General features: G+C 41.1%; 1 protein-coding gene across 4 annotated transcripts in view; it reads right to left on the minus strand.

The window, feature by feature from the left end:
• Positions 1-25,685, minus strand: part of rprd2a (regulation of nuclear pre-mRNA domain containing 2a) — a 92,208-nt gene that overhangs the window by 9,131 nt on the left and 57,392 nt on the right. For 2 of the 4 annotated variants that reach the window (XM_072238233.1, XM_072238217.1), the window contains 7 exons: positions 19,295-19,347; positions 17,317-17,443; positions 14,992-15,167; positions 13,399-13,681; positions 11,645-11,863; positions 6,788-6,991; positions 1,322-5,710 (listed from right to left, as the gene is read on the minus strand). In XM_072238233.1, coding sequence (XP_072094334.1) covers positions 2,670-5,710; positions 6,788-6,991; positions 11,645-11,863; positions 13,399-13,681; positions 14,992-15,167; positions 17,317-17,443; positions 19,295-19,347 — 4,103 coding nt within the window. In that variant the 3' untranslated portion in view covers positions 1,322-2,669. Of the gene's footprint in view, positions 1-1,321; positions 5,711-6,787; positions 6,992-11,644; positions 11,864-13,398; positions 13,682-14,991; positions 15,168-17,316; positions 17,444-19,294; positions 19,348-25,685 lie in introns of those variants that run through there. The other 2 variants (XR_011882481.1, XM_072238225.1) reach the window with 2 other exon arrangements.

Genomic DNA, 25,685 nt, shown 5'->3' on the forward strand with positions numbered 1-25,685 from the left:
TTCCATATGTGATGACCAGTTCAGTAACTGTTCAGCAATATGCAACTGAAGCAAGCAGCTGTAGTTTGCTCTATCTTTCCCATGCCCCTGACTACAAATTTTACACTCATGTGTAGGATCAGCTAGTAAGACCAGTCAAGTAATGGACAATGTCCCCATAAGGTGCTTTGTCTTTCAAATGCAAGTGATAAACACAAATCAATTTCACAACCTTTACTTTAGAAATACAGCACTTCAGTAAATGATGTACCAGGCTACCTTAAATGCCAGTTTTAATTTCTATCTGTACATTAGGCAGGGCATAAAAATACTACAATAGAGCCAAACGCAGACAACAGCAGATTTATACAGATCTTCAAAAAGATTTCACCATCCCTCCCACTTATGTAATGTTCAAGTACACAAATGCTCATTACTTTGCAGAAAAATGCTGAATCCTTAGTCATCCCCAAGAAAATTAAACTATCTTTTTTTATTAACTACATTTCATTTCCAAAAGATGAATTATCTCTGAAAAAAGCAGGCAAATTTTTCACTCGTAGTTTTTCCCAACTTAAGTGTGTTAACTGGACATTGTATTTACTGAAATATGTTCCTTTGTGCAGTGATGTTGGATCTATAAAGTTACCCCTTTCCTCCAGTGAAATAACATTAACATGAACAATGGCAAGTGGTGACGTATCAGTAGTTATACTGAAAAGGGAATTCACAGCTTAAACTTCACTTTGCACCAAACCCATGTCATATTAGTAACACTTGCTAAATGGTTACAAACTTTTAAGAAAAATAAATGGAGAACTTGATCTTTACTTTTTAATTCAGGAAAGAAGATCTTGTTTCCTCTTGCTACATACATATTACATTTCAACTGAAAAGTAACCACCAAGAAAATGTGTGAATATGTGTGTATGCGTATATCCACATATAGATAAAGCTTTCAAAAATCTCTGAATTTAGTTACTAACACAGTCTTCAATATAAGCATAAACTGGACTGTATGGAACCAAGTCTGGTTACACAGTATCCACCTCGATTCATTTTATTTCTTCAAAGCCACCTTGAATTAAGCAAAAATGAGCTCTGAAATGGACTGATCACATAAAAGTCACTTTTTCAAACCTATTCCAGTTATTACTTGGGGGAAGTCAATGCACTACACAGCCCACTGCTATGCTTTTTCCACGCACTCGGTTTCCTTTCCTCCCTTCCCCTATATTTCTTTAAATTTATAAACAATGAACAAGGATTGTTCAACAAGGCTTTCCTTTAAAACAAGCAGGTCATTTTGACAAAACAGTGACTGGTACAGAATGAATTAAATGGTGGGGGGTGGGGGGGGGAGCAAAGAAAAACACTGGATAGTTTGTGCTAATCAATTACCAGGGCAAGAAATAATCAAATTCTTAACAGGTTGCAAATAATTAAGTTTTATGTAGCCTAATATCAATGGTTGGTCAGTCTATTGTAAAAAAACAGAAGCTCATTATGTGCCTAAGGTACATTTATTCCATCTTTTTTCTTGAGGACCAATGACAATATCAACCTTTTACTATCTGGTCATTAGAAACATTATAAATCTCATTGTGGTCTGCTAGAATAGGGAACTATGCCCACTGCACACTTCACAGCTTCCAGTCTTCCTTGCTGTGATTTTAATCTTCTTGCTTGGATTGGTGGAACTCTTGTCGTGTTTTCAGCCAGTTATTAGATGAAGCAACCAGGGCACTACAAATCTCATTCCACCTCATATTCTGCGTGGCATCTTAACGAGCAGCGCTGGCTGGCACTTCCAAGGGAAGACACTCCATTGTTGATGCTGTGGAGAAACATATTAAATGGCATGCAAAAAGCAGGGGGTGTTTTTAAACATAGGCCTCCTGCACTGAAGTAATGTGGAATTTGTGCAGGAGCCAATGCCAATAGATGCAAGCATCTACATAACGTTAGGAAATATTTTTGTCATTGGCACTAGCTACGGCCACCAGAGAGCAGGCAATGTATTGTAATGTTAATGGCTCTGCCCGCTGGAGTCATCTGTAGCTACAGGTAGTTCTCCCTAAATGAGACACCTGTGACATAAAGCCAAAATAAGTATGTTGTCAGTTTCTGATGTGTGCACTGTAACCTGCCTACACGCAACCAATCAGACAACACTTGCAATGATGGCAGAGACATTTCCCATTTGCATTTAACCACTTTTTTTTCCTGACATAAACTGGTACAAAAGTAAAAGTGTAATTTAAAAACAACAAGGTAGGAAAGGGTCTGATGAAGCTACAGTCAGCTAAGACCGTATAATGATTTTTTTGGAACAATACAAGTTTTACTTTGTATAAAAGTAAGTGGTGGTCTCATTCCTAGTACGCTTTCCATGCACGACTTAAGTCCTGATGGAACACTGGCGTGCAGGGGTTTGTAGTGACCCTGTAGTGACTGTTAACCATAACATACCTTTGACCTAGCACAGCAGGTCAACATTGGAGAAGGCAAGTGAAAGAATCAGAAGGGAGAACAGACTGGCACACAAAAGACATATAGGTGACCTAAAAGCACCATGCTGAACTTTGCCTCTATGACCACAAAGCTGCTCAGTGATCAAGGGTCAGAGATGAAAGAGTTTCACATAATCCCCAGTACAGAAAATTCACCTTGTCAGCTGCTTTCCATTTTCAATACCTTGGAGGCATATATGGTCGTTTGGGAGCAGTGGCAAAAGGGGGACTTCCAAAATGGAGGTTGGGTCGCTTCCCACTCTGAAAACTTTCCCGAGGCCGCAGGGGCCCTCGTTGGAAGAACCTACCAGGACCACTGTAGTCTTGTTGGGCTCCAAAGGATGGCCCATAGTAATCTCTCGAAGACCTTTGCACAGGAGGCCTGTTGGTTAAGCTAAGGAAGTCTCTTGGAGGACATGGAAGTAAGCCAAGGAGTTCTCGAGGTGGCCCAGCTAATGGGCCAAGGAGGTCTCTAGGAGAACCAGGCAGGGGACCAAGGAGGTCCTGTGGTGGAGGGACAGGAGGTGGGACCAACTGATCTCTTGGAGGGGGTCCAGGAGGTGGAACAAGGTGATCCTGTGGAAGTGGGACAGGAGGTGGTGGGCCAAGATGGTCTCTGGGAGGAGGGCCTGGTGGTGGACCAGGGGGGGGTAAAGGAGGGGGCCCCATATGATCCCGGGGAGGGGGACCAGGAGGCGGTCCAAGGTGGTCCAGAGGAGGTGGACCAGGAGGGGGCACTGGGGGACCTGGAGGAGGTCCAAGATGATCTCTTGGAGGAGGACCAGGTGGTAGACCAGGACCAAAGTGGTCAGGAGGCGGACCAGATGGTGGGGGAATGTGGTCAACAGGGGTGCCAGGTGGTGGTCCAACATGGTCCCTTGGTGGCCCAATCTTCTCAGAGGAACTGGGAGGTGGCCCACTGTGGTCTTGGGAAGAACCAGGGAATGAACCATGTTCTCGAAGGGAACTTGACGAGGCACCCATGTGTTCCTGTGGGGGGACAGGAGGACCTAAGTGATCAGGTGGAGGACCCGGGGGCAGGCTCATGTGATCCCTTGGGGGTCCTGGTGGCAGTCCGATATCCCTCAAAGGAACAGGAGGCCCAATGTGATCTTGTGGGGGGCATGGGGTAAGTACATGGTCTGGAGGAGGCCCAGATGGATGCCCAATGTGGTCTCGACTGGAGACAGGTGTTGGCCCAATGTGATCGTGTCGTGAGCCAGGTTGACGTCCAATCTGCTGAGTTTGCCTTTCAAAGGGATTGCTGAAACTGTTGGATCTGTAGCTGCTTGACGTCTCAGTGAACTGGAGTCTGTGTTCTTCAAACTGACTTCTAAAACTGGGAGGAATACCTTGAGTCATATCAGAAACATCAAGAGAGGAGGAATCTTCATCAAAGTCTGAAATGCTTTCATTAGCTTCAAACCAACTGCTCCTGGACCCCCCTCTCCCATGACTCATACTGCCTCTACCTGACCCTCGGCTGGAATCCAGAGTCTGAATAGGCTCTCCAACCATCAGCCTCCCAGCTGATGGTGTACTGGAACCTAGTGTCTCTATGGGGGCTCCTTTCTCCTCTACATTCTCAGGTAAATCTGATGTAGATATCCGAGTCTCAATGCAATGCTGCTCTCCATCTGCATTCTCTGCAATCCCAGATTGTCCAAAAACTGGTAGGTTCCCTTTCTCGCTCAGGCCAACTGACGGTACAGGACTAATAGGGCTTTCTAGAGGTTTGTCATCAGTCGGTCTACGCGAGGCATTCTTTAACATGTTCTTGAACTCAATGGTTGAAGTAGCAGAGACTGGAGAGCCCAGTGTTACAGTTTTATCAATGGTGGCGGCAGATGTGCGGCTAAAAGAACCAGCTGCAGCACTTTGTAAAGAGGAAGGTGGTCGGGAAGGGGTAGAACACACCGGGTCAGAAAATGCTTTTTGAAGTGGTCCTGTACGAGATATATCCGAGAATGAAGGCTGTAATATGATATTATTAGATTCTGAGCGAAAGAACTGATTGTTGTGAGCTGCTGAAGGAAGGTTCTCAAGATCAATTCCCTGATCATCTTCCCTATAGCCCTTGCTACTGCTTGACCTACTGCCATAAGTTTCTTGTTTCTTAAGAATGGATTTCACGGGTTTGGAGAACACAGACTTGAGACGACTGTAACTGGTAGAGATAGACTGGTATTCATTGGGACTCTGCATCTGATCTGTTGCTTTGTTTGATTTGAGAATAGATTTTGGGGGTTGTTTCAACAAATTGGAAACTGAAGAAAGCGGTGGTCCAGCATAATCAAAATCAGTACAGGATTCACCCGCATAAAACTGCTCTTGAGGAGAGTCTCTGTTCGGGGAAGATTCTTCCCACACCTCTGAGGACTTGTAGGAGGAAGGGAATGAAGCCCTTCCACGGTTATATGAAGTATCGCTTTGGTAAGAAGGCACTGCACTGGAAATCTCTGAATAAGCCGAATCTATATTTTGTGGCATGGAAAGTGGAGGAGAGTTTGTGCTGCTAGTTGAAGAGGAGGGCGGACTGATTAGCTTAGACAGTAAGGACATTGGATCTATAGTGCCTGTTGTTGCTTGTTTGTCCATTATTTCATCCTGGGTTGGAGTTCCACCTCTCTCATCTCTGACTGGCGTGCCATCCTGGTTGTCCAGTATGGTACTGCTGGGATTACGACTTCCATCTGAAGGCTGCAAGAGACTCTTAGAGTCACTAGAGCCCAAATTACTCAGGAGAGGGATATTCAGATCTAAAGCCTTAAAGCCTGGGTTAACTTTGAGAAAGTTGTGAATTTTCAGCTCCAAACTTGATGGTGAGGGTGGCTGCACTTCTGGTTCAGCTGGAACTGCCTCTGAAGGTGCCTTCTGACTGCTCAAGTTTCCTCTTGATGAAGAGGCAGTATTGCGAAGAGAACTCTCAAGTACATTTGTGCTGGCAGGTGCCTTCAGGCTTGTGTTGGACAGGGCAGGACTATGGTTTACCGGGGCAGAGCTCACTGAGGAAACAGAGGAAACTTCTGATGCAGGTGAATTTGGAGAGCAACTAATCAGCCCTTGCATCACAGGCTGAGTGCTGGAATTATTAATGGGAACGTTTTTGTCCAATGGACTGGTGATGTTTGCCACTGCCGGGGTAGAAATACTTGGAGCTGTGCTGTTTGATGGGACAGCAGTGTTTGCTGTCACGCTCTGAAGTAATGATGAGAGACCTAATGAGAGAGAAATTAAAAGGTCAGTTACTTAAAACTGCATTTTAACTCCTGTGATACATTTTTACATTAACTCGATTTACAGCAATATATTCCAATATACTTCTTGAAAATGGAAGATGATAGAGAGCGAGAGAGCGCTTCATGCTGTTTTTCAACACTGAGAAAATATATCTGGTGACTTTATAAGTGTGAAAGCTTTGATGGACATGCACTAATGAGGCAGAGTGAAAGGGGAGCTGTACATTTCTGTACATAACAGGCCACTTCATAGGGTATTCAGACAAAAGCACAACAGTCCAAGCATAATTACAGGACAATTTACAATGACCAATTAACCGCCTCACCAGTAAGTCATTGGACTGTGGAAGGAATCCCACGTACACATGGGAAGGAACATACACTTACTTACAGATGATGCCAGAATTGCGCTCCAAACTCTGACACCTGAGTTGTAAAAGCGTTGTGCTAACTGCTACACTACTGTGGCGCCCCATGGGAAGTGGAGTTCGGAACTAGAGAAACTGCAGTTTCAACAGGAGGATGTAAGCTTTTAATGTAGTCAGTGTAGATCTGTAAGGTGTGAGTTATCATTGAGCATATGGAACTCAGAATCATCATATAGAGGAAAATAAAATGCAGAGCTGGGGTATGAATTAGACCCTTTCAATCTGTGTAACCTCCCTCCCGTCTGATGTCTCTGTCAAGGGTCCAGTGGCAAGCAATGAGTGCTGCCCTCCCACAGTTCCAATGATCTGGTTTTCATCGTGATCTCTGGTGCTGTTTGAATGAAGTCTGCAGATTCTTTCCATAACCACATGCAAAGACATCCTGGTTGATAAGTTAATCAATCCAAGAGGGGTGGGTGGCAGGAGAATCAGGACCATACAGATGGGCATGATGGGAGAACAGATCAAAGGGAAATATGGGGCAGTGGCATCAATGGAATTGCTCCAAGTGCCAGCACAGATTTGATGATGGTCTGCAATACCAAGATAGATATGAACATTGACCTGTGGTTGCAGAGATAAGATGATGGTGTGATCAGTCAATCTTCATATATTTCTTTAGCTTTACCTTGCAGTGCAGGAGCGGAAGACCCCTGGCTCTTGCTGAGTGCTGACAAGATGCTCTCTGGAGTTAATTCAACTTTTGACAGGATGCTTGCCAAAGGATTGGGAGGAACTGGAGAAGGCTTCTGAACAGGGGCCTTTTGGCCAGTACTCGACTGAGCTCCAGGAGAAGCCACTGGAACAGGTGTTTGACCAATCACTGGGCTGACTGCAGAGGGCAAGAAAGAGAAATCTGACAAGTTCAGTAACAAGACAACCTGGCAACGGAATGGAACAAAAATTAAAACACTTCAAGGCAATTTCATCCTTCAAACAACCAACATTCACCTAACGTAGTCTCATGTCAAACATTATTTGAATTGTAACATTAGAGATGGCATTACCCAAATCTGCCAATACTTGCTGAAAGCATTAGTTCAGGCTGGATGTGCTCATCCAAGTTACCTAGAAGACGACGTGGATTTGCATAGGGGAGGTCTGGTCCCATGATCACACATCCTGGCAGAGTTCAATGGGATGTTACCCGATTTATGTCCATACTCTGTTATCCAACAGTAATGCTTAAAAAGCTGTAAGGTCCTCAACTGATGAGTATGGCTTACCCAGCAGATTAGTGTCACTAATTACCATGGTTGTCAGTACATGGGAACAAAAGTAATGTAATCTGCTTCTTATATGATGCTCTTAAATCCTTCAAACTGCTTCCAACCCACAGACATTGACCCTATGCTATTTGGAAAAACAAAAGAATTTTCTTTAGAGTACAAACATTTCACAGGCCAAACATATTTTTTAATATTCTATCCACAACCTTGGAATGTTAGTGTTTTCAAACTATATTCTGTAAAACATCAGTGAAAAAAATGAATATTTCTTATAAATCTGTGACTCAGTGCAACAATTGTTTTAATATTTAACCAAACCTACCTGTTTCCATGATAATAATGCAAAATTGTAGCACCTACCTACAGTCACAGACATTTTCAACAAAAGGAGAGCCACCCTGATTTAATCCTTATCTGGTCAAAAAAAATCAAGTTATTAAGGAATGATTATTTCTTTTGTTACTAACCAGTCCAATTCAGTACAATGGAGATGAGTAAAAAACACAGCAACAGTCTGCTTCACATTCACCCTTATCACCCCACCCATGGTTAGTTGTGGTCACTCCCAATTCATGCTGGGCTATGGTAACAGGCTCCTGAGGGGGCAGGCAAGCCAAAGAAATCCTGACTCACCATGTGTCCACTCAACATCCCTGGCAGTACTTTCCAGATCTTAAATACTCATGACATTTAACAGACATAGCACTTTTGGCCCAATTATCAATTACTTTCTATCTACTTTCTGGTTCTTGACTCCCTCAGACAATAACAATTGCTCTATCTCTGTGTCTAGACTGTTCATGATTTTAATACCTCTAATAGATTCCACCTCAACTTCAAACAAACGAAGCAACTGTCCATCAAATCCCTGATCCTAACCATCTTGGCAAACTTCTGCAATCCTCTTCAAAGCTTTTACAATATTTTCAAAGTATAGTGCCCAGGACTGGACACAGTACTCCAGCAGAGGGTGAACTAGTGCTGACAATCACGACTTTCTTGCCGCTAAGTGTAATATTCAGGAACCTGTGCAAATCTAACCATTTCAATAACCACATCAGACATATCCTCCCAGATCTTTTAGCATTTATCTGCTATCTACTCCACCAGTCTGCCTACATCTCCTTGAAGTCTTTTGCCATTCTCCTCACTGTTCAATCTTTGATTCATGAGTAAATTTGGGAACTTTGCCCTCTTCACTAGGTCCAAATTATCAATATACATTAAGAAATCAATAGTTTCTGTACCAAGTCTTAGGGAGCTCCATTTTCCTCCAGTTCAAAAAAAGGCTTTCATCAATAGTCCCCTTGGGGAGAAGGCAGGACAATGGGGTTGAGAGGGATAATAAATCAGCCATGATGGAATGAAGGAGAGGACTCAATGGGCCGAATATCCTAATTCTGCTCTGATGTCTTATTGTTCTGTAACACAGCCTATTGTCATAATCAAAACTGCCCAACACATCTCTGGCACTAACCTACCCACCATAAAGGACATATATACAAGAACATGCTGGAAAAGTGCCAATAACATCATGAAGGATCCCCTCCACCCTTCTCATGGACTGATTGTCCATTCACCTCATGGAGGAGACTACATAACATCCACGCCAGGACCACTAGACTCAAAAAACAATTACTTTCCCCAAACAGGAAGGCTGATGAACACTTCCATGCACTAACTCCCGCCACACACCCCAGTCACCTTATGTACAGACACTCCTGTGCCTAGAGTCACTTAAAGGACATATAGTCAAATTAAGTATATTTGCTATTGTACATATTTATATTTATTGTTTTTTATTATTACTGTGTTATTTATCTTTGTGTTTTTTGTGCAGCATTGGATCTGGTGAACGATTATTTCATTCTCCTTTACACACGTGTATAAGGAATGACATTGAACAACCTTGAATTTTGAATCTTTCTCATTGCTGCCACAAATGCTATTAATTCACAGCTTTTAATTTTGTAACATTTTGTAAAATGAGTTACTGTGACATTAATCTTGTCTCTAATTTTATCCCCAATGGTTTCCAGTAGTTCTCCCACTATCAAGGTGTAACTAAAAGTCTTTTGATAGCTCCACCTCTACATCTATTTTTGAACAGGATGTAATATTTGCAAGTGTTTCAGACATCACACCCAAATCTATAGTAGTTCAGAATATTATAGCCAGTGGCTTCTACAAATTCATCTTACTTCCTTCATCAATCTGGAATATATCCCACCTAGATGAGGTGATTTACCACCTTTATTGAGAGATAAAACTTTCTAAAACTCTTCATCGACTTCTGCTCCCATCCACAATCCTGATTACACCTACCTTCGCTGGGACTTCAGTACTGCTTTTTCTCTTGGTGAAGGCCATTATAAAGTACTCATTTAATACCTGAGTCATTCCCACTCACTCTGAGTAAACTTCTTTTCTGGTCTCTGATAAGCCCACTTCTCCTTTTCCAACATTTTTCCTGTTCACATACCAACACAAATTTTTTTTTACATTTGTTTTATGTTCATTATCATTCTTTTCTTGAAATCAACTTAATTTCAAGCTTCTTTCATCACTCCTTCCACAAAATAATCACAGAACAGAGCTTACTTGTGGAAGGTCAGAAGCCTTAAAGGAAACTTTTTGGCATCCACTAAGAGAAAGGATATTTTTGTTTGATTTGCAACCCTTACCTCTGGTCACATTGTTAGATTGAAGTAGAAGTGCCCCCTGCTTCAACAGTTATATTAATGGTTACTGAATAGGATGGCTTGTATCATTATAAAGTTGGGAAATGATTTCACCCTGTACACAAGGACTATTAATCTCAATGAACACCCTACCAATGTAATCTGTGAGCACATCAATGCTTTTTCTTTTCTACTATGATTAGGAGGTAGTACTGTTTGTGTGTTTTGTTAAAGTTTTTTCTGACTGAACAAACCTCAAATTGAAAACACAAAGTTCTGTCGTTTTATCAATTAATTTCATTGACTAGACTTAATGTTATACCCTTCACAAATTGTCAATCCAAATTGGATTACCACTACTAATATGTTGACATTCTACTGTTTGACATCAGCTTTTGACTTTAATGTCCCTTTGACCATTTTCTCATGGTTTACTATAAAAATTACTTATTCAGTTCCTTTGTATTCTCCGAGGCTGCTTCTAATCCAGGTTCCTTCTCAGAATCTCTATTCATCTCGCCTCTTTACCCAAGAGGAAGTAAATAGAAATCCTGTCATCACCAGCATGTGTTACAAATAGCAGGAATGCAATTTCTAAGATGCTTTTTTAAAGTCAATTCAGTTTGTTCCAGAATAACTGTATTTTATACTAAATTGCACATTCATTTTCTTATAAAGTAGACAATCAACAGTACCTTTAACTTGTTTGCAGAATGGTTTGTTTCCACATTTCCTTAGTAATAAAATCATCAAACTGATTGCCCACGAGCAACTTCTTATAATTCAGGATGATAATTTACACCCAAACTACATTAACCCATATGTTGCAGATAAAATGACACAATTTGGTCTGTTATTGCAAACTACAATCAAACTTTAAATGTAAGAAAGACGTTCTGGGAAAATTTCAAAATGTAATGCATTATTTAGCCTTCTTGAGTTAGCTACAGATCAATTAGAACACTCCTTCTTGCATGCCCCAAACATGACTCAACTAAAAGCAGAGAACAGCACAAGGGAGTGACACTTTCTCACATTCAAAGAAAATTTACTGTTTCAATGGATTTTGCTTCTGAACTCCCAACAATCAAAGACAAAGTAAATTACTAATTTATATAGCACTACATATTATCTCAAGAAGTTTGTTCAAGCTTAAAGAATTGCTGTTTGGCACAGATCCCATGAACAATGAGACATTAATTTATCAGTTTTAAGATTTTCTTCAGTTAATAACATAGAATCCTCATAACCACATATGAAAATGCTGTTGTAATTGCTGAGTGTAACTGATTCGAAGCACACAAGTGCTGTCAATGCACCACGCAGTCACTACTACAGTGGGCTGTCATCTTCAATGATATGCTTAAGTCGCAGAATGGTTCTGAAGGCACAAACTTAGTTTGCAGGTGATCTCTAAAGAAGCAAATCCAAATTAAACTGACTTGTAAGACTGCTAATTAATTAACAAAACCTCTTTGCAAAATGGGTAAATATTAAAACATGCAACCCATTGCCATGAACAACTTCTGAGTAATTCCTTTTGAGGTGGTGTGTGGCAAAGCCTCTGTGTCTCACCTGTGTTCTTCATGGCTGTTGTCAGGCTGCTAAGGATAGAACTAATTTTGCCCAAGTCGATATTTGCCAGGTTTGGCAGGCCCAGGGGTGGTGTTATGGTGCTACCCTTGGCCTGTGTGCTGCTGTCTGCTTGAATTGAAGCCTTTTCTGGCTGTGGGCTTGCACTTGCTGCTGGTGTGTTTGGACTGGATTCCTCTTTCTTCTCGTCTCTTTCCACTGCTAGACAGCAACAATTAAAAGAAAATGGTTCAAATTCTGTGAGCTGCAAATATCCTCCCATCCTGTATTTTGTGGAATACTGCTATCTTGTGCTCAGACATATTAGCATTGTCATATGATGGAGCAGTTAGACCCAATTTCTTCCTTCCAATGGAAATGAGGAACAATCATGATCTTTCCATCTCACTGCTGCATGTTGCCAACAGCAGAATTTCTCCGATTCCACCAGTCCTGCAGTGAGTGCACTCACTAGATGTACTGCAATACAAGGAGGGGCCTAACTTCTTTGCTGATTGAAAGTTTTGTTGGTTGCCGAGCTTGGTAAAACGTTTGCAGACATTTCAGCTCCAATCAAGAAGCTATTACCTGTGCGCAGTTCATGGCTTCTCAACTGGAGCCGAACACCTGCAAACATTTTATCAAGCTCAGTGATCAACCAAACTTCTAAATAGCCAACCCAAGCTACCAATGTTAAGCAATGAGCTGGACTATTCATGAGAAAATGTTTTTGAACATGATTTGAAGGTGAGGTTTGATTTCAGGCACAGACACTGCAGAAACTTTGTGTGAAATTCTGACTGTCGCAGATTAATGGACCCAGCTGAGGTCAAAAGGATCATAGAAGACTTCTGAATGCTGATTTTTTTTTTAGCATTAGCATTTCTGTCAACTGACTCTTCCTAATAAGTCAAACTCTGTGGAACTTCTTCCAGAATTCTGAGCGTGTCAGGCAAGAAAAAACCTGTTAGGTTGAAACATGCTGTGAGATTGAGGGTGTTAGATAGCATTCAATCTGGGTAACTAAACTCAGATCAGAGAAACAAAAACTCTAAGAGTCTTATTAAAGGATGCACTCTATGAGTTGAAAATTAAAGTTTTCCATTCTTGAAAAAAGTCTATTAAAATTATCCAATAAAACTAAAATAGTAAGGGCATAGATGAGCACATCATTAAAAGTGCCACCAAACACTTACGATGTAAACAAGATACTGATTTTCAGGGCTACAGAAGTTAACATCTAGATGTTGTGACCAGACTGCTCAAAATACTGTGTATAGCGCAAATATTTTTTTTATATACACGGTAACACTAGAAGAAGTATAAAAAATGTGTAGATTGATGTCGCCACAAGACACAAAAGGTCAAGGGCTAAAACTTTAACATTGTTCTTCCTCACAGATGCAGACTGATGCTAGCACTTACTACCTTTAGTTCTGAGACAACAGTGAGCAAAAAAGATTAAGGATTCTGTAAAAAGAGGTGGAAAGATAACCTTGCGCAATATGAATGGACTGTATGAGGTGGAGAGGGAGGCAATATGTTCAGTGATGGGAAACAATTACAATAGCCCATTAATAACAACAAACCCACAAAGGAATTACAAAGATACGAGGGTAAAACTTGACGCATAAGGCAGTGGTCAAACAAACAGGAGAAAAAAATGGAAAGTATACTGGAAGGCTGTGACGGGGGAAGGAATGTTAGGTGGGCCAGAAGGCCTGCTTTGTGCCACTGATAATTGCTAAGCTTGATACCTATTATGTTCGATGCTTCTGCAGCTTCGTCATCCGAAAGCTCCATGTCCTCAACGTCACAGTTATCACCTGAAGCCTCAGGCAGTGGTGACCTGGGGCTCTCTTCAACCACCTCTGAAACAGCCTCCTCTGTAGGGCGGACAGGGGACTCAGAGCCCGTTGGTGATGGAGCATCCATGCTTGGAGATGGAATGGGAGACTCATCTGGATCAGGAAGGGTTGTTTTCAGCTGGTCCAACTTCTTTTTCAAGTTGTTGACTCTGTTGGCGAATGTCTTATAGGCCTGTAAGGAAATAATCAATAGCAAAGAGGCAAACAATGAAACACATAGACACAGTGCTTCTCCTATTGGCCTGGTTTACTCCAGAAGAAATGAAGATTACATTGGAAGTGAAGAGGATACTTGTGACAGGAAGAAAAAACAAGAACAACCAGTTACTGAGGATAATGGTACCTGTGGGACAATACCCGCGACTAAATAACCAACGGCTACTAGAAGGGAAAAGACAGCACAGGGAGGAACAAAAGTAACAAATCAAGACTAGTCAGAAGGTAGTCACTTGCAAGTGATCATACTGGCTAGTTCCCTTGATCTAAGTTTAGTTAGAAAGACCATCCATCCATAACAAAGTATGTATTATCTTCACATTGGCAACATCTCTCGGTTTATGTAATGTTGGAATATGAGAGAAACTCTAATAGCACCAGCAAACCAAGCTCCTATGCAGTACTTAACCATACAGAATAAGAAAAAGTAGGAAGAAAGCTGGGAAATAAGTTTAATCAGTATTCCCTACACTGTAATTGGCAGGAATGTCACAAATATATTCATCAAGCATACAACTCAATTACTGCTATCAATACAGTGTGATTATTACATGAGTGCTGACCTTGGTTTGGGTTTGGGAGATGATATTAAAGGAGCTTTGCTGAACTGCCACCATGGAGTGATATATAGTACACCTTACAGTAACAGAATACTGGAGCTGAAGGGACTCTATGATTAAGATAGTGACAAAGAAGCAGCAAGTGGATGAGAACTTGTATCTGGTGGCCTTTCCATCCATTTGCTGCCTTGGTCCTCTAGGTGTTAAGAGGTCATAAGGAATTTGAAGAGGCAGGCCTTTTGACACTGTAAATCTAAGGAGGATTATGCTTACCTTCTGATCTCAGTGATGAAACAAAGCCTCCTGGGTGGAATCTACAAATAGGCACAATCATGGAGAATAGGAATAGGAAGCAAGCTAAATGGTTTGAACAGTGTCTGCTGTTTCCTAGTTATGTAATAAGGTAACACTGGCACACACTGGAAATTCATTGCTTACTTGCCTGGTCAATACTTGATACATTCAGGTTTCTATTCTTCGGGAACCAAGAGGCTGAGGTTTAATTAGTATATGTGGCATTATGAAGGAAATGGAAGTTGATACAAAAACTTTGTTCAGAAACTCTGGAACAAGGCTAAACTACGCTTTGCAAAAAAAAAAACCATAACAGATAGAAGTTTAAAAAAAAACAACGAACTGAACAGTAAATGACTTTGGTACAGAATACACATACAAGTTCGGCATGAGTTCTTACAAAGATACGTACATTTGCCACAATCTTCACCTCCTTGTACTGAGCCTCATAGAATATTTCTGCATTTTCTAGAGCTTCAATTAGTGGTGGGGTCTTCTTCACCTCCCTCTCAAGCTCCGTACAGAAATCTTCTAATTTAGAACTGGATTCTTCAAAATCTTTGGAAAATCGTTTTCCTCCAGCACGATCTGTAAAATGAGAATTAAACATTACATTGTACAAGTTAGTTGGGATTGTTCAACATAAAATTAAGGCTGGCTTTTCGAAGGACCAGAGAAATTTATCAAGGGAGATGGAGAGAGATTCATTCTAAAATCACTCAAACAAATTTGATTGTTCAGAGATAACAAGATGGACAAACTGTTTCCCTACCACAATATATTAATTCTCACTATATATTATTCAAAACTACAAAGAAATTCAAAATTTATACATGTTAAGCAGCTTTATATAACCATTTACATGTCCATCGTCCATATTTCTCACCAATAATTCCCACGCATTTTTGGCCGTGCATAGTTTAAATTTTCCCATGCTTCCTCCATGATTACAACTATTTCACCATTAAGGCACCTTATTGGCAGAGAAGTCTGGAAGTAATGTTCTTTAAACTGCAAATTCTCTTTAACTGTCTCTGTTAACTTAGACAAACTTCAACAGACACACAATGGAAAATATCTTAATTGGTTGCATCACAACATGGTATAGAAACACCAACATCCAGGAACAGAAAGGTGTACAGAAAGTGGTGGATACTGCCCAGTCCATCACAGGTAAAACCCTCCTCACCACTGAGCACATTTTCATGGAGCACTGCCTCAAAAAAGCAGCATCCCTATCAAGGATCCCCACAATCCAGGCCACGCCCTCTTCTTGCTACTACCATTGGGCAGGAGGTACAGAAGCCTTGGGTCCCACAACACTAGGTTCAGGAACAGTTATTACTCTACAACCATCAGGCTCCTGATCCAACTTCACTCACCGCAACTCTGAACTGATTTTAAGAACCAAGAGACTCACTTTCAAGGACACTTTACAACTCAGGTCCTCAGTATTTTTCTCATTTGCACAGTAGTTGTTCTGTCAGTCTTTATTTATGTATAGATTTTCATAAACATTCCATTGTATTTATTTTATTCCTCTAAATGCCGGTAAGTAAATGAATCTTCAGATAAGGTTAACTTTCTATTTCATGTACATTGACACATTGAAGAGCTTATTAGAACTTCTTAGATTAAAGACAGATGGAAGGCCACAATTGTCCACATCATACAACACATCATGGTGAAGATGATGTTCACTGAGACATAGAGAAATGTGTTGTTTTGTATCAACAACTAACATAGTCCAAGAATTGTGCCGGGCAGCCTGCAAGTGTCGCAATGCTTCTGGTGCTAAGATAGCATGCCCACAACTTATTAACCCTAACCTGTACATCTTTGAAAAGTGAGAAGAAACTGGAGCACCAGAGGGGAAACACTCACGATCATGGGTAGAACGTACAAATCCCTTACAGATAGGGGTGGGACTGGTGATTACTAGCACTGTAAAGTCACTGTGCTAACCGGTACACTACTGTGCTGCTCAAGCTAGTATATGGTAACTTTGAACTTTAGCACTGCGATCACAGGTTGGATGCTAACCCAAGTAGGAGAACCACATCTCAAGAAATAAGTCAATGATTCCTAACCCAAGTCTAGATTTTCCTATATTGGGCTTTATTTGTGTCTCACATTTTCATTTTACTTACCCACAGATACACAAGGTCAGGACCATCCCACATTTGAACAGCAAGCCTCTAAGAAGCCACTGCAGTGGAACATGTACTGTCCTGGTATTGACCTGCACAGATGTTGATGTTTGATCTCCTGAGTTCCTCCAGCATCTGTTTTTTTTTACTGCCTTCAAACTCCCCTGTAAACCTTTTAGCAAAGCCCCATCCCAAATCTACCTTATTTTAAAGTTTTATCATTGCTTCTGATATCCCTGATATTCAGAAACATTTAACAGCTAGAAAAATCAAATGAGCAAAGTTTTTTTTAATATACATGCCTATTCACTCCACACCCTCACAATCAGCATTCAAACGAAGCAGCTGAAGTGCAACCCAGCATAGGACCTGAGACCAGATATGCTGTTTGAAGCTCTGTTGCTGGACCTCATGCAGAGATCAGCAGCATATACAGTACGAACAGCATGACTGGGGCCACCAAAGTAGCAAAGCAGTGTGAAAATGGGCAAACTCAGGGCCAACTAAAAGGACCCACATAAAACAAGAGTTCAAACCCCTCTCCATAACAAATAATCTGCAGGTATTCGAACAATTCACAGCTTTACCTTTCAATCTCTTCAGAGTCTCTGTGCTACAGACATCCACGCGGAGTGTCCCAAGTTGTTTCTCTTTGAACTCCCGCTCATCCTCAGCTTGTTTGTATGACCCCAGCTGATCAATCAGTGCTGCAGGCTGCAAAAGAAAACACCCAGCTTCTATGAAATGGTGATTAAACTCCCAATGTTCCATTTCACCCTTTGCAATGGACATTCACAGGCCAGGTGAGAAAATCCACTCTAGATATGGAAGAGCAGTGAAATACATTCAAAGAATTGCAAAGCTAATTGCTTAATCTGGACAAAGGAGGATTCAAATTTACTTTGTCTCAATCTGTAGGATGTGGTTCAGTGGGAACACCCTTGCATTTTGAATCACTTGTTCATAAGTTCAAGGCTTACCATCAGGAAAATGGCTAGCAACACTCCCAGTGAAACACCAGAGGAGTGTTGCACCAAAAATGGTGCATTTTCCCACAGTGCCTTGCTCACTCTCTTAGGTGAATGCAAGAATTCACAGAGATATTTTCCAAAGAATATGAAATTCTCACCAGTACCCAGCATCTCTTAAAATTGAAGACTACTTGATTGTTGCGTGCTGGTTCTTTGTGAAATCAGGTTGCATGCAGATTGCAAATAAAATTCTTTATGAGAAAGACTAGATTCAACAGCTTTCCTGTTCATTGCAACTGCAGCAATGACAACACTTACTGAGTTCTAAATTGGATGCAGAGATTTAGAATTTCTAAGTATCAGTAATTGGATTTTTCAATTATGGGCTCACCACATGACAATGAACGTGAGAAACAGCAGCAGTAGGCCACTAGGCCCCACCAACCTGCTTGCTTTCTCTCTATATGACCTCCCCTGTTCCCTGACCTACCAAATATTTATCCACCTCCACTTTAACTAGTTCTAATGATCCTGCTTCTATCACCACCCTCTAAAAGACACATATCACCTCATTCAAGGCTCAATCACAAATGAAAACATCTCAACATTACCCTGTCAAGCATTAGAATCTTAAATGTCACTCCAGAAAATAAACTCGCGGACATTCTTTGTACTGCCTTCAATGTTACTGCATATTTACCAGGGACTAAAACTTTTGTAAAACTCCAACATCTTTTAATGCCAGTTGCTTTCTTATCTACAAGTAAGACATGCCTGATAGCTGTTGTGTGATTCATGCACTAGAAAACCTGGATCCCTCTGTACTTCACTCATGTGCAGTCTCTCTCCCCTTAGATAATAAACTGCCTTTTGATTTCTCTTAGACACACACACATACACACACACACACACACACACCACAGTATACCCTTCCACTTATTTCTATATCATGGGCCAATTTTGAAACGTTTTCTAATGGCTCTTTCTATCAATCTCATCAGCCGATGAGATCTTGTGTCTTAAACTCATCAACGAGCAGCATTGGCTCATAAAGGATGGTTTACTCCAACCTTATCTGTAGTGATATCCATGGGGGAAGTTAAAAGGTTAAATCTATCAAATACTTGCAGTTTGGTTTCTTTTTATGGAAAAAAAATCTGACTTTCGTAATCATGTCAAGATGAGGAATATTAACAAATATTTCTTTAGTAACTATGAATCTAAAGAATATTTGAATAAATCCCTTTAACACGGTAATGTGGATAATTATATTCACAGTGTGAAGATTTAAAGTCACTAGAAAAATGCAGCTTGTTGTTGTGCGTAGGGGATTCAGATGAGAAAATAATTGGATGCGGCGATGATACCTCCCATAATCCAAAGGCAGAAATGACAATATAGGAACAGGCTCTGCAGTATAACTTCCAATGACAAATGTACCCGAGAAATCCAAACTTCAGGAACTGGAGAGATTGGATGTACGAAAATAGATGCAAACCAAAGAGACTACAGAAGCAGGAATTTGTTGGAGGAACTGAACTGTGTTCGGAAAGGTTTTGGGTCGAGATCCTCATGGAATAAAATACAGACTCACCCTGAATTCAGCTAGTATCTTGGATTTCACAACTACTCTTGTTTTATTGCTCACTGCAAGGGAAAATAGAAAGACAAAATCAGTTGTGCACATGATAGTCCCATTGAAACAGAGGCATGCATACATTGCTGTTAGTAAGGTATCACTAGTTAGTATCAGTGAACAGACAAAATATACTGATGCAAGAAAAGGTTTTTGAGCCCCTGCAAATACCTGCTTTCTGCATTACTCACTCATGAAATATGGTCTGATTCTCAACTAAGTTACAATAATATAAAAACACAATCTGTCTAAACTAATTACAAACAATTGAACATATCTTTATTGAACACATTGTTTAATCATTCACAGTCCAGGATGGAAAAAGTATATGAACCCTTGTATTTAATAACTGGTAGAACCTCTTTTAGCAGCAATAACCTCCACTAAAGTATTTCCTGTAGCTGCTGATCAGACTTGCACAACAATGAGGAAGAACTGTAGACCATTCTTCCAAACAAAACTTTCTGGGATTCTATTTGAATTTATTTATTTAAATTTTACATCCATCCCACAACGTGAGGGAGTAAAAATCTTTGCATTATGACTCCTTCACAATGTACAGACATGTGAATTTGTAAGTCTAATGGCTTGTAGAAAGAAACTGTCCCGTAGCCTGTTGGTCATGGCTTTAATGCTGCAGTACCGTTTGCCAGATGGAATCAGCTGAAACAGTTTATGGTTGAGGTGACTAGTCTCCCCAATGATCTTCCAGGCCTTCTTTATATACTTGCTGTTGTAAAAGTCCTCAATGGAGGGAAGTTCACCACTCTCTGCAGTGCCCAGTGATCAAGGTTAGTGCAGTTCCCATACCAGGCAGTGATACAGCCAGTCAGGATGTTCTCAATGTTCCCTGCAGAAAGCCTGGGAATTTGGGGGCTCATGTCGAACTTCTTCAGTCACCTGAGGTGGAAGAGACGCTGTTGTGTTTTTATTGTCACACAACTAGTGTGTACAGTCCAGGTGAGATCTTTCAGTGATGTATACACCGAGGAACTTGAAACTATGCACCCTCTCAAATGCAGTCCCATTGATGTTGATCGGAGTGAGCCTGTCTCAGTTCCTCCTGTAATCCACAATCAACTCTTTTGATTTTTGGACACTGAGGGAGAGATCACCACTAGAAATAAGGCCAATCAATGTCCTGTCATCTGCAAATTTGATCAGCAGATTGGAACTGTGTGTGGCAGCACAGTTGTGCATGTAAGGGAATAGAGGACAAGCCTGGGGGCAACTGTGTTAAGGGTCAGAGGTGAAGGAACCCATCCTTATCACCTGTCAGCGATCTGATAGGGAGTCCAAGATCCAGCTGCACAACCTGGGGTGCCAGCCAAGGTCTCTGAGCTTCCTGTCAAGTCTGGAGGAAATTGTGGTGTTGAACACCTGAACTGTAGTCCAGGAACAGCAGTCTAACATATGCATTCCTCTTCTCCAGTTGAGTTAGGCCAATGTGTAGTACTGTGGCATCATCAGTAGACCAATTCCATCGGTAGGAGAGTTGAAGGGGGTCCAGTGCAAGTGGTAGCATGCCGCAGACGTATTTAATACAGGTGTCCCCCGCTTTTCGAATGTTTGCTTTACGAAACCCCACTGTTACGAAAGACCTACATTAGTTACCCGTTTTCGCTAACAGGTGTTTACACTATTACAAAAAAAGGCAGCACGCACCCCGAGCAGCGAAGCTCCTCCCCCAGAACTGCATTCTAGCTGGCATTGCTTAAACACATGCCTGTGAGCAGCCGTTAGCAAGTTTTAAACTCAGCATAAAACTAGACACAATTAAGCATTTTGAGATAGAGGATGACCTGCCTGCCCTGATGGAAACAGATGACGATGAGATGACACCCCAGAGTCCCGTCACCCCAACCCCTGGGCCGCGGAGAATGCAGCGGTAGCCGGGACACACCCAGCACATCTGTGCTAATTAATTAGGTAAACAACAGGAATTCTGCAAATGCTGGAAATTCAAGCAACGTACATCAAAGTTGCTGGTGAACCCAGCAGGCCAGGCAGCATCTCTAGGAAGAGGTACAGTCAACGTTTCAGGCCGAGACCTGAAAGGTTTCGGCCTGAAACGTCGACTGTACCTCTTCCTAGAGATGCTGCCTGGCCTGCTGTGTTCACCAGCAACTTTGATGTGTGTTAATTAATTAGGTGCCACCCAGCACGTAATTAATTAGCTTGTTTATTTCGGCTTTTTTCTTAAAGATGTGCTGGATGCGTCCTGGCCACTGCTGGACTGCTGCATTCTCCGTGAATCGGTATCGGTCAGCAGCCTGGAGGTTAGGGACCACTGCACCACCCCAGCCTCCGACAACTCAGCCTAACACTTCATCATCAGCGTGTTCTGCACTCTCTTCCTGATTCCCGTAAGTGATACTACACTGTGCATACATTATTTCTACTTTATATAGGCTGTGTATTTTTTTTATGTTATTTGGTATGATTTGGCAGCTTCATAGCTTAAAGGTTACTGGAGGGAGTGTTTTTGCCGAGAGCGCTTGCGCCGTGTTTCTGCCAAGAGCACTTGTGTGAGATTTTCGCTACGGAGAACAGTGTGGCAATGATTGTAGAAAAGTATTTCTACTTTATATAGGTTGTGTATTTATCATATCATTCCTGCTTTTACTATATGTTACTGTTATTTTAGGTTTTATGCGTTATTTGGTAGGTTATTTTTTGGGTCTGCGAACGCTCACAAATTTTTCCCATATAAATAAATGGTAATTGCTCCTTCACTTTACAACATTCCGGCTTACGAACCATTTCATAGGAAAGCTCTACCTTCGGATGGCGGGGGAAACCTGTATCAATATACATCAAAGTTGCTGGTGAACGCAGCAGGCCAGGCAGCATCTGTAGGAAGAGATGCAGTCGACATTTCAGGCCGAGACCCTTCGTCAGGAAGTTAGTCCTGACGAAGGGTCTCGGCCTGAAACATCGACTGCACCTCTTCCTACAGATGCTGCCTGGCCTGCTGCGTTCACCAGCAACTTTGATGTGTGTTGCTTGAATTTCCAGCATCTGCAGAATTCCTGTTGTTTACCTGTATCAATATTACTGGAATACCTTGCATGAACAGCCCTCTTCAGATAATGCCACAGTATCTCAATTGGGTTAAGCTATGGACTCTGAAATGGCCATTCCAAAACACAAATTTTCTTCTTTTTAAACCATTCCGTTGTTGATCTACTCTTGTGATTTGGATCATGGTCTTACTGCATCATCCAACTTTTTAACCTTTAGGTGACTGACTGCTACCCTGATATTCTTCTGGAAAATGACTTGAAACTATTTTGATTTCATTGTTCCCTCAACAATTGCAAACTGCCCGAGTCCTAAGGCAGCAAAGCAGGCCCAAACCATGATGCTACTTCCACCATGTTTCACAGTTGGAATGTAGTTTTGGTGTTGGTGTGCACTGCCCTTTTTCCTCCGAACATAGCGGTGTGCATTTCTGCCAAAAAGTGCAACTTTTATCTCATCTGTCCACAGAACATTGTCCCAGAAGTGTTGTGGAACATCCAGGTGGTCTTTGACAAATTTGAGACATGCAGCAATGTTTTTTTTGTTTCCTCCATGGTGTTCTTCCATGAAAACCATTCTCATTCAGTGTTTTTAGAGTCCACATGAACAGAGACTTTAGCAAATTCTAGAGATTTCTGCAGGTCTTTTGCCATGACCCTTGGGGTCTTTTTCACCTCTTTCAGCATTGCACATTGTGCTCTTGGTGTGATCTTTGCAGGATGCTCACTCCTAGGGAGAGTAGCAACAGTAGTGAATTTCCTCCACTTGTAGACATTTTCTCTTTCTTTGTACCGATGAACACCCAGGTCCTTAGAAATGCTTTAAGGTCCTCTGAAAGTTGTTTTTGATTGAGGCATGCTGCATGAATTTAGTCAGCTCCATCTTGGATACTAGCTTACAAAGTACTCAGGGTATCTTCAGGGAGCAGTGTCTCAGAAAGGCAGTGTCCATTATTAAGGACCACCAGCACCCAGGGCAGGGCCTTTTCTCACTGTTACCATCAGGCAATTCAAGAACAGCTTCTGCCATCCGATTCCTAAATGGATACTGATCTCGTGAATACTACCTCACATTTTTAATATATATTATTTCTGTTTTTGCACAATTTTTAATTTATTCATTATATATGTATTGTAATCTATTTATTTTCTTCTTCTTCTATATTACGTATAGCATTGAACTGCTCGCTGCTAAGTTAACAAATTTCACAACAGATGCTGGTGATAACAAACCTGATTCTGATGTAATCAGATTTTTCTTAAGAGCAGGCTCCATCAGTAACCTAATTTTGTGTGTGTTTTGATAGGCAGGGCACCTCTACAACCCACACCTCCAATCCCATCTCATTGATTGGAGCACACGACTCCAAATAGCTTTTGTAGAAGGCAATACCCCAGAGGTTCACATACTTTACTGAACCTAGACTGTGATTGCTTAAATGGCGTACTCAGTATTGACAAGTAGTACAATTGTTTGTTTGTTATTAGTTTAGGTAGATTGTGTTTGTCTATTATTGTGACTTAAATGAAAATCAGACCACACTTTATAAGTAATTGATGCAGCAAACCAGGTAATTGCAAAGGGTACATAAACTTTTCCTTGCAACTTTAAGTGTTTATCAGAGGTACCTTCATTGAAAATCACTAACAATCAAAAAGCTGAGCAACACAGAGTGAGAAAGAACTGAGCCGTTTAGTTTCAGGACCCAGATGTGATTTTCTTTTACTACAACAGCACAGTTCCTGTGGTTTGAATGCTAAAAACCTTGACTCTACAGTGTCTGCTTATGACATACTGGTGCATCTTTGCTGTGAAACTTCTGAAGCCATGTCTCTTCAGAAGCTCTCAGAGGTGAGGCTTCTGGGCATTAGGTGTTCTGTAATTGGCCCCAGTGGATTGCAATGGAAGATGAAAACTAACCCAGAACCATGCTTTGAACAAACATGCAGCAATTTCTGAAGACAAATGATTCTGACAGCAGAGTCAGGATTATCCACTTTTACCCCATCACAAACATGCCATCACACCAATCCCCTGTCCCCATCCTCAAACAAGTATCCCTCCCACTAATACACAGAGATGGCCAGTTGGAAGAGGATGTTTAAATTGTTAGTGTTTGGGAGTAAGTGTATGCTGAATGCAAACAACAGAAAGGAGAGAGATGAAGCAGATTTTTCTAGATTATTTCACCTAAACCAGTCAGAGAAGAAAATGCAACAACTGAAATGTTTTCTTTAGGTAAATATTTCCACTGGGGTTTTAGGGTAATGGGAACCAACAGAGGTTGCTCAATAAAGACAACTATTACGTTAGAAAGACAAAAGTGTTGAGAGCTGAATAATCAACTGAACATCCTTTGCTTAAGGTTTAATTCATTAAATATCATAGACATTTCAATATCAGAGAAAACTATTTTATAATGTAGAAACAAGGTCCACAACAATCTAACAATGTTTGAAACTGAACTTCGCCAGCCTCATGAATAAACCAGAACAGCAAAAGTAGATTAAATGTCACCAAATATTCAATTTCATTTTTAAATAATCAAAATTTGAAGACTTCTTTCCTTCTGCCAGAAATTTCATCCATACCTGTTTTCACTTTTGTAAAATCAGCTGTCCGTCATCCCATTAAAAATAATGACAAATGGTGGAATTTGGGCCTGCTTACTCTAACATCTTTCTGCAAGATTGATCCAGACTGCACAACAATATTTTTGTTTGCATTTGCACTGAACAGAAGTGGTAAGTATTAAAAACATTTTGTTCTAAAACATCTGGCCCCCTTCATGGTCTTCACTGGTGATAACCAACAGAAACAGACATCAACTCTTATCAGTCACCTCCAAGCATTTTAAATGCAAATCACTCCCTTGACAACAAATTATGTATTTTTTCTGCTTCATAGTTCTTGATTTTTGCCCAGCACATTCAATAATTGATAAACTGCCTCCACCCTCCAGACTATGATTCAAGAATGTGCATTATTGGCCCTGTTAATACATTTTACATTGCCCAATTCTTCCTACTGTCCTAAGCACTAAAACTGCTATATTTTTACGTGCAGAAAATGTCACAGAATGGTTTAAGGCACAAACATGGTGCTCACCGAGGAGAAACTATTCATTGTCTGATCCTGACAATGACAACAGTTATGTTACAAAGTTGAAGAGGAGGAAGCAAAAAGTTAATCTTGATGGTGAAACTGCACACAACAGTTACTCTGCTTCACAGGTCAACAAGATTGATTAAGGTCAGATGGTTAGATGAGAAGAATGGCCAGCTGGTAGGTTACTGCAATCAGTGGACCAATTCACTCGCCAGAA

Source organism: Mobula birostris, chromosome 2 (assembly GCF_030028105.1).
Source record: "Mobula birostris isolate sMobBir1 chromosome 2, sMobBir1.hap1, whole genome shotgun sequence".
NCBI lineage: Eukaryota > Metazoa > Chordata > Chondrichthyes > Myliobatiformes > Myliobatidae > Mobula > Mobula birostris.